Source organism: Bubalus kerabau, chromosome 1 (genome assembly GCF_029407905.1).
Source record: "Bubalus kerabau isolate K-KA32 ecotype Philippines breed swamp buffalo chromosome 1, PCC_UOA_SB_1v2, whole genome shotgun sequence".
NCBI classification, from domain to species: domain Eukaryota; kingdom Metazoa; phylum Chordata; class Mammalia; order Artiodactyla; family Bovidae; genus Bubalus; species Bubalus kerabau.
The window spans coordinates 62,768,426-62,778,501 of NC_073624.1; the positions used below are offsets into that span (position 1 = coordinate 62,768,426).

Here is a 10,076-nt window from a genome sequence, read left to right on the forward strand (position 1 = left end):
AACGTATACCCTGGATATAACATATAACATAACAATGCTATGTGTGTCACTGGCTTTCACATAAAAAAATCAAATATTCGTAACAGAATGCTCAATTCTTTAGGAACACAACTATGAAATGGCTTTACTTTTTCTAATAACTATTTAGTTTTGCTCTTTTGATTCTCCCTTTTGTTTCCCTGAACTAGCTCTGTCAGTTACTATAACTTGCAGATTTTTTAAATTATTGAAATATAGTGAATTTGAATTTGAAAAAGTTTATCATATTTTAAATTCAGAACTCAGCCAATACATAACAGCTTCTAGACCCTGTGTGGTCTGGTGAATTGGTAAGTTAGGAATGAGAGAGAGGAAAAGGGCAAATTTCCTTACGGGTTGAGGCCCAGGCAGTTATAGGATGTAATACACAACGTGGTTCAATTGTTAATGTACAAGGCTATTAGGTTTCCATTTTTCTGGTTCTGCAATATCTTCCATCAAAACTTTGTAGTTTTCCTTATATAGATATTAGCATATTTTGTAAATTTATACCTAAGTTGATTATTTTGTCAAGTATTCTTTATTCGTTTCTAACTCTGCTCTTTACAGATTCCTACAGTGAACCTCAATACAAAGGATAGCAGTAATTGTATGTGAAGCAGCCCTCACATTTATGTTCCTATATCCACAACCCACCACCCAAGCTCCAGGGGATACAACCAAAGTCTGTCTTTAACATTTAGTCATCTGAAGCTTGTCTCAGATGGAAGTAGTTCAGCTGCCCCAGGTGCTACATCTTAGCAAGCTTCGGAGTGGAGACTTTTATCCAGTTCCTCCTTTTAATAGACCTTCCAGTTTCTACAGTAATTCTCTTTGAGGCACTCTTAACACCCTCCTGCCCTGAATATGATTTCATATGCTTGCAGCTCTCCATTCCTATCTACTCTGAGAGATAGAAAGAAAATCTCCTTGAGAACCCACAGTTTTGTAAGTGCAACATTTCCAACTTGCTTCACCCTCCTCAGTCTGCCACACATAAGGGTGGATACATGGAGGTGCCTGGGGTGATTTTCTATGTTTTTAATAAGTGCAATTATTTTTGACTCATTTGCTGTCTTATTTAGAATTTAAAGTGCCTCTTTACTTCAGCTTTGGCCACTTGTGAAATGGCTTAATGAGTAAACAAAGCTCCACTGCACTCATGTCACATATTTAAAACAATATGCAGCAAATGTAATATTAAATTTAATGCTTTAAAAATGCTTTAATATCTGAAAAGCATAGAGAAATAAAGGTGATATCAGGATTTTATCATTTTGGAGGTATGTGGAGGTACTAACTACTGAAGATTTCTGGTACTTAACCAAAAACAGGTTGGGCCTTGGAAGAGACATCAAGTAGTCTTAACATGGGAGAGCTGTGTGGGGCATGTCCCCTAGAAGCAGTCATGCAATGGAAAGTATCTCATTGGTGTCCACAACTTTCTATTACTTAAACTCAAGATCTGTTCACACCTTTTTCTTTCCATACATTATACAAAAGGCATTTTTGATGTTTCTGTTTTGGAGCCTCTCCTCATTCTACTAAACCAAGAGTCAGTACTGATATTTCTCTCACGATATATGAAGAAAAGACTCTTTAAACTTTCACATACAGAGGAGCTGCTGTGAAGCTCCGGAATAAAATGTCACACAAGTTTAGTAAAGAGATTTCTTTCTTCTCTCTTCCAGGATATCACGCTTATTCTGGAATCCAGAAATTTGGAGGAGGAAAATATCCTGGAATACTTCTGGCAGATACATGTGTTTCTAAATAGTTTGGTAATAAACAGGTTTAGGTCATTTGTCTGTGAGTGCTCCATAGTGTTAGTCTTTGAAAGGCTTCCTTCACTTCTTTGTTTCTCAAGGTGTAGATAACTGGATTCAGAGCAGGTGTGACCACTGTGTACATGAGTGCAGTTGCCTTGTCTGTTTCTGGAGTGTGTGCAGCCTTCGGTTGGAGGTAAGTGAACAAGGCAGTACCATAGAAGAGAGAAACAACCAGGATATGAGATGAGCAAGTGGAGAAAGCTTTGCTTCTGCCAGTGGCTGAAGGGATTCTCAGGATGGTCACCAGAATGCACACATAGGAGCACAGAATGAGGAGACAGGGGGTCATGATAAAGAGCACGGAGATAGCAAACAATGTAGTCTCATTGTGGGAGGTATCAACACAAGCTAGTTCCACTACCGGCATGATGTCACAAAAAAAGTGCTGGATCCTTCCTGTTCCACAGAAGGGCAGAGTGAAGATCCATGTGGTCTGGGCTGATTCTACCATGACCCCAGTGGTCCAAGATACTGCAGCCAATTTCAAACACACACCAGGGCCCATCAGGAGAGAGTAATGCAGAGGATGGCAAATAGCTACAAAGCGGTCATAAGCCATGGCTGCTAGCAGGCAGCATTCTGTCAGTCCCAAGATGCTAAATACATACATCTGAGCTGCACAGCGTGCCACGCTTATGATCTTGGTCTCCACAAGCAAGTGCACCAGCATCTGAGGCACCACACTAGTGATATAGCACATCTCCAGAAAGGAGAGGTTAACCAGGAAGAAATACATGGGAGTGTGCAAGGAAGGGGTGCCCCAGATCAAGCCAATGATGAGAAGGTTTCCTCCCATGGTAAACAAGTATATGGTTAAGAACACAATGAAGAGCACAGGTTGTAACTCTGCTAGAGAGGAAAATGCTACAAATGTGAAGTGGGTGCAGAGGGACTGATTTCCACTCATTATGGGCTCAGAGCTAGACATCTGTGGAGAGAGCAGAGGGGACAGAAGTAACACCTAAAGGCATCTAGTCACCTAGCATGGGTCTCTGTGTAACTTTCTAGGGTCAGTGGTCTGATATGAGACCTAGACACTTGTATTCCTTTGCTAAAAGTTTTGAAATGATTAAGAAAAACCCCTGGAGGAGGAGATGGCAGTCACTCTAGTATTTTGGGCTGGAGAAATCCATGGACAGAGGACCCTAGTGGGCTACAGTCCATACGATTGCAGTGTCAGACATACTGAAGCGACTTAGCATGTATGCATGCACCCAGCATAATTGATCCAGTATTTATTCCCGATTCTGAGTTCTGGAATTTCATAGAAGTTTAGAGAAAACAGCGGCTTTGAATTACATCCTCTCATGTTTTCTTTTTACCTTGTTGTTATTCTAATCATGTACACAGACTGTTAGGTGTGTGATATATATGAAAGCTTTCTAATTATAAACGTGTTAGCCACTTCAGTTGTTTTGGACTCTTTGTGACCCCATCGACTGTAGACCACCAAATTTCTCTGTTCATGAAAATCTCCAGGCAAGAATACTGGAGTGGGTTGCCATTCTGTTCTTAGGGTATCTTCCTTATTCAGAGATTGTATCCAGGTCTTCGGCATTGCAGGGAAATTCTTTACCATTGAGTGTAAAGGAGTCACATAAAAGATAAGTGTAGAGAGTAAATTGTAAAGGTACTATGTTCTGGTCTTCTGAATTCTATAATTTTCCCTTAAATTTACACTTAAGTGTTTGAAAGGGTGAATATTTCTAGGCATCTACCTATTCATTTTCTTACATATTTTAGTCATTTTATTTTAATATGATAAAATCATAACTTGGTAACTAAAATCCATGGAAATCAAAACCACCAGAATGTCCTTTCTATATCCTCAATGTAATTGTACAAGAAATTTGAGTGGGAGAACATACCAAGAACCACAAGAAAAACTTCCGTTTCCTTGTCAGTCTTCTAGACTTCTGACAATTCCCAATTATAACATGGTTATAAAACAGGCTGCATTTCTACTCTGACTAGAGACCATAGGGATTGCATCCACTGCACAGTTTAATTTGTCTCAAGAGGAATTTGTTAAAAAACAATGACAAACATTCAATGTAAATTTGGTTTTCATTACTTGAATACATTTCCCAGAGTGCTGGGGTCCAGCCCTGGTGGATCCAGGGAATTCGAAGCAGGGACGGCATCAGCGAGGATCAGGAAACAACTGCTTAATTAAACTTTAATTAAGGATATAAAGAGTAATAGAATAAGGATAGCTCAGTGAGGAAATTCAGTGGAGAAAAGAGGCTGAAATAAGGATAGCTCAGTGAGGAAATTCAGTGGAGAAAAGAGGCTGAATAATTCAGCCAGAAGGTGAAAGAAAGAATGACATGGGGACACCAAGTTTCAGTGAACAAGGCCCGCACTTGATTTTCCAAAGTAGTTTTTATACCTTAAGTTATGCATAGAGGATAATGGGGAAAGGGGTAGAGTCATGCAGTAAGCCAGGCTTTCTTCCTGCAAACTTATCATATGCAAAAGCTTAGGTGATTTGCATCATCTTCTGGCCCAGAGGCCTGTTAACATTTTAAGACCCTTTCTTCAGAAAACTTATTTTTCTCTAAAGGTGATTGGTCAGGAGCCACCCTCCAAAAACATTAGATAAAGTTGCATTCCTATAGGGCAAAGGTGTGGTGGGCTATAACAAGTAAAAGAATTAACTCAAGGGTCCAAGATTACAAACATTAAAGCTACTACTTACACCAATTATATTAATCAATACACTGCCAGGGACACAGCAGGTAAGGGATATGGAAACTTAGCAGCAAACATTGGCCCAACAAGTGAAAAACCCTTCACCAATACAATTTCTAATCAATCTTTTAACTGCTCAAAGGAATCTGTATTCAGACAGTTTAGAACATCTCATGCCTCTCACAGTTGGGAGGCTCTGAACAATCACATGTGGCCGGAAAAACCTATTCAGGCAGGCTAGAGGACTTCCAAAGGAGTTTGTAGGTTGAAACACTGTCACACCCAGGAATTATTAACTGGAGCTGTAAGCTAACTCTTTTTTCAGAGAGAGGTAGTGGGGGACAGCCCCCCGTAAAGTCAGAGGTGTAGGTGAAAGCACAAAGCAGAAAGTAAGCAGACTCTGGTTTTGGGGGTAGATGCTTGAGAATTTCCAGGGGGACTCCTGAGGTTTGATCCCACCTTTGAGTATGCCAAGCCTCCTTCCTCATGACCTTTGCCACGGGCGGAGCTCGCTCCCCGCACCAGAGACAATCTATTGCTGTTAGTTACATCACTTAAATTTCAATGGGTAAATCCCAGTATTTCTAATGGATTTACACCTTGCACTTCAGTTATTGAATTGTATGGCTATTTTCCATATTAATTTTCTTTAAGTTTCTCAGATGCACAGTGACTGTTCATGTCTTTTTTGATATCAATAGAACCAGCACAAAGTAGACTCTGTAGACCAATGGATAGTATTTAACAGACATTCAAAATTTTGCAGTAATTCTCTTTGAAGTACCCTCAACACCCTCATTATAATTTGATATGCTTATAGCCCTCCTTTCCCATATTGTGTGATATATAGAAGGAAAATCTACTTCGGAGCCCCAGTTTTGTAGTGAAAACTGTGAAAGTGAAAGTTACTCCGTCGTGGCCGACTGTTTGTAAACCCATGGACTATACAGTCCATGGAATTCTCCATGCCAGAGTACTGGAGTGTATAGCCTCTCCCTTCTCCAAGGGATCTTCCTAACCCAGGAATTGAACCAGGGTCTACTGCATTGCAGGTGGATTCTTCACCAACTGAGCTATCAGGGATGCCAATGCAATGTTTCTCCTGGCCTTGCATCCTCCTCTCTCTGTCATACTTACAGGTAGGTACATGGAGGTAGCTGGGGGAAGTTCTAAATCGTGTGTGTGTGTGTGTGTTTGAGTGTGTGTGTGTGCGTGCTAGTTGCTTAGTTGTGTCTGACTCTGTGATCCCATGAACTGTAGTTTGCCAGGCTTCTCTGTCCATGGAATTCTCCAAGCAAGAATACAGACAGGCTCTATCTTCTGTCCAAGAATTCTCCAATCTGAGGGATTGAACCTGGGTCTCGTGCACTTCAGGCAGGTTTCTTCAGGCAGATCTGAGCCACCAGGCAAGTCCTCCTAACTTTTTAGTAACCCAACTATTATTGACACATTTGCTGTCTTCTTTAGAATTTAAAGACCCTCTTTCCTTCACCTTTGGCCTATTGTGAAATGGATAAACAATCAAAGCAATCTCCACTCTATGCATGTCAGATGTTTAAAACAAATAAATACTTGCAATGAATATTTTATCACATGATTTAAAAAATGCTTTTATACCTTAAAAGAATACATGTATACCTGTGGCGGATTCATTTTGATATTTGGCAAATCTAATACAGTTATGTAAAGTTTAAAAATAAAATAAAATTAAAAAAAAAAAAAAGAATACAGTGATAAATGTGATATCAGGTTTTATCATTTTGAGGGTCTGTCGAGATTGTAATTCGTGAATATTTCTGGTATTTAAAATAAGTTTGAACCTTGAAAGTGACGTCACATAGTCTTAGCACAAGGGAATGCTGCTGGGCACGTCTCCAAGAAGCAGGCGTATACTGAGAGCATCTCATTGGTATTCACAATTTTCTGTTACTTAAACTAAAGTTCTGAACACATCTTTTCCTTCTATATATTATACAATAGAGCATTATTTGAGATGCTGTTTTCAAGTCTCTAACATTCTTCCAAACCAACCTTCAGTACTGATATGTCTCTTGTGATGTGTGTGAAAATTAGTCTTTTAAAGTGTGAACTATGGGAGGAGCTGCTTTGAAGCTCAAGCATTAAAATGGCACACAAGTTTGGGAAAGAGATTTCTTTCATCTGCTTTTCTGGGAATTCAGCCTTCTTCTGGAATCCAGCAGAATTGGTGATTCGGAATATCCAGAAACTACTTCAGGCATAAACATGGGGTTTTGCATAGTTAGATAATAAATAGTAACAGCAAATTCTTCTCTAAGTGGTTTTGCTGAGTGTGTTTTTTTTTTTTAATGTAATATTGGGAAGTATTTATCATTCTGGATAAAAATTTTTAAGAAATTGTTGTTACCTATGTATCTTGAACACTAAGGTGTTTTAATATGCAGTCAAAACAATAGAAGAGATCAGATGCTGTGTGATGACGGGCAGCTGTTGAATTGGTCTGTGTTTGTGTGTGTGAGTGCACGTGCGGGCCCACATGCACCCACACACATTGAAGCATTTGTTATGTGCGCAGAGACAACTAAGGGTCAGCTTTGGCAGGGAGAGTTTCTGCTATTGAACAGGTCGTGCCTGTGACGCTTTGGTCAGTCTCCTGTAGTGAATGTCCTCTTATCTATGGTTATCACAGTGTCCCATGTATAATCATTCTCACTTCTGACCAGGAGAGACCATACATTCATGTTTTTCAGGCACAGAATACCAATATAATTCCTCAGCCTCTACTTGGGCAGTGATATTTAATCTCTGTGTTTAAAATGTCTAGGTATATTCCTTTCTAGGTATATTCCTATTCAGTCTAGAATGTACTGATATACATTCTAGATTCAGACCATCAGTGTCCTGAAATTAGGACCTGATTATTTATGGGAATAGAATAGGAATTTGATCAAACAGTATACTGTACATTCAATACAGAGGAAAGCAGGAAAATTGGGGACAAATAAAACCATAATTTAAAAACTAGATAGTGATGAAAAAATTTGAATAACGGTATCATCACTTCATGGGGAATAGACAGGGAAACAGTGGAAACAGTGTCAGACTTTATTTTTGGGGGGTCCAAAATCACTGCAGATGGTGGTTGCAGCCATGAAATTAAAAGACACTTACTTCTTGGAAGGACCAACCTAGATAGCATATTAAAAAGCAGAGACATTACTTTGCCAACAAAGGTCCATCTAGTCAAGGCTATGGTTTTTCCAGTAGTCATGTATGGATGTGAGAGTTGGACTGTGAAGAAAGCTGAACGCCAAAGAATTGATGCTTTTGAACTGTGGTGTTGGACAAGACTCTTGAGAGTCCCTTGGACTGCAAGTAGATCCAACCAGTCCATTCTAAAGGAGATCAGTCCTGGGTGTTCATTGGAAGGACTGATGCTAAAGCTGAAACTCCAATACTTTGGCCACCTTATGCAAAGAGTTGACTCATTGGAAAAGACCCTGGTGCTGGGAGGGATTTGGGGCAGGAGGAGAAGGGGACGACAGAGGATGAGATGGCTGGATGGCATCACTGACTCGATGGACATGAGTTTGAGTAAACTCCGGGAGTTGGTGATGAACAGGGAGGCCTGGCGTGCTGTGATTCATGGGGTGGCAAAGAGTCAGACACGATTGAGTGACTGAACTGAACTGAATCATTCTTTCATCATTGCCCTAGGTGACATGTAATATATGTTTCTCTAAATCTTCATTTGTATGAAAAACAAAAAGATGAGTGGATAATGCCATAGAAACAAGCTAGTTTTGTAGAAAAAAATCAGAATCCTTCACTGGATTTACAAGTTAAATACTTAGAGTTGAGTTACAGGGTACAACACTTGTCATTATTTATTGTTGTGTTCAGTTGCTCAGTCCTGTCCGACTCTTTGTGACCCCATGGACTGCAGCATGCCATGCTTCCCTGTCCTTCACCATCTCTTGGATGATTATTTAATACCTCATTATTAGGGTGTATCAGAGGTGAGTAAGTATGGGAGGGTACTCCACTTAAGCTCTTGAATGATAGCTTCCTATATTTAGCACTAAAATATATTAATTTTTTTTCATTTTTATTTTTTAGCATTTTCCACTGGAGAAATATTTTCTTTCATCAAAAAATGTGAAACACACTAACCTTAATCCTGTTACCATGGTAGTCAGGAAAAATCGAGTAGTTCCCAGGAGATACTCAGTAATTTTGTTGATTGAATATTGTTGATTGAACACAGGATATATACTTTAATGATCCTACTACACATTTCTCTTTTTAATTTTTTATTTATTTAATTTGGCTGTGCTGAGTCCTTGTTGCTGCCTGGGCAATTCTGTAGTTGTGGCAAGCGGGGCTTAATCTCCAGTTATGCATGGGTTTCTCATTGCAGTGACCTCTCTTGTGGCAGACCATGGGCTCCAGGGCATGTGGGCTTCAGAATTTGTGGCGTGTGGGCTCAGTAGTTGTGGCTCCATAACCATAGTTGTGGTGTCAGGCTTAGTTGCTCTGCAGAAAGTGGGATCTTCCTGAAACAGGGATGGAACCAGTATCTCTTTTGTTGGCAAGCAAACTCTTCACCACAGAGTCAATAGGGAAGTCCCATACTTTTATTTTGCTTGAACATATATAAAAACATAGAAGAGGTCCATGTGTTTCTTGGTTGTGATCCTGTAAGTACTTTATGCCACTTGTCTAACAGTATTCCTCATTGTTAGGCTTTGAAATTCTTCCTTCACTTCCTTGTTCCTCAGGGTGTAGATAACTGGATTCAGAGCAGGTGTGACAGCTGTGTGCATGAGTGCAGTTGCTGTGTCTGTTTCTGGAGTGTGTGCAGCCTTTGGTAGGAGGTAGGTGAACAAGGAAAGCCATAAAGAGAGAAACAACCAGGATATGAGAAAAGCAAATGGAGAAAGCTTTGCTTCTGCCAGTGGCTGAAAGGATTCTCAAGATTGTCACCATAATGCACACTTAGGAGCACAGAATGAGGAGATGGGTTAAGAATAAAAAGCACAGAGAGAGCAGACATCACAATCACATTGCGGGAGATATCAACATGAGCCAGTTTTAGTACAGGCATGATGTCACACAAAAAGTCCCTCTGCACCCACTTCACATTTGTAGCAATTTCCTCTCTAGCAGAGTTGCAACCTGTGCTCTTCATTGTGTTCTTAACCATGTACTTGATTGGTTGAATCCATGGATGCAAATGCTGCAGCAGACACGGAAGTAAGACTTTAAGGTATACAAGGATTTTTGACTGATGGCAGAGAGGAGGCAATGGTCATTCTCTCCCATATTGTTTGAGAGTCGATTGTATATGGTTGGATGTAGGATATTTGAAAGTCAAAAGTGCTCTTTTTTAAATTAAACTTTTAATTTTGTATTGTAGTATAGCCGGTAATGCTGTGACAGTTTCAGGTAGAAAACAAAGGGACTCAAATCATACATATACATGTATCCATTCTCCTCCTATATCCTCTCCCATCCGGGCTGCCACATAACATTGAACACAATTTGCTGTGTTAT

General features: G+C 39.9%; 1 protein-coding gene across 1 annotated transcript; it reads right to left on the bottom strand.

The window, feature by feature from the left end:
- Nucleotides 1-1,812: 1,812 nt before the first annotated feature.
- On the bottom strand, nt 1,813-2,775 carry LOC129645369 (olfactory receptor 10C1-like). The gene has a single exon (XM_055570493.1). The coding sequence runs from the start codon at nt 2,773-2,775 to the stop codon at nt 1,813-1,815; it is 963 nt and encodes a 320-aa protein (XP_055426468.1).
- Nucleotides 2,776-10,076: the final 7,301 nt, after the last annotated feature.

What these genes read in the sequence shown, in the direction of transcription:
- LOC129645369 (XM_055570493.1), bottom strand. Translation starts at nt 2,775, where the DNA reads ATGTCTAGCTCTGAGCCCATAATGAGTGGAAATCAGTCCCTCTGCACC.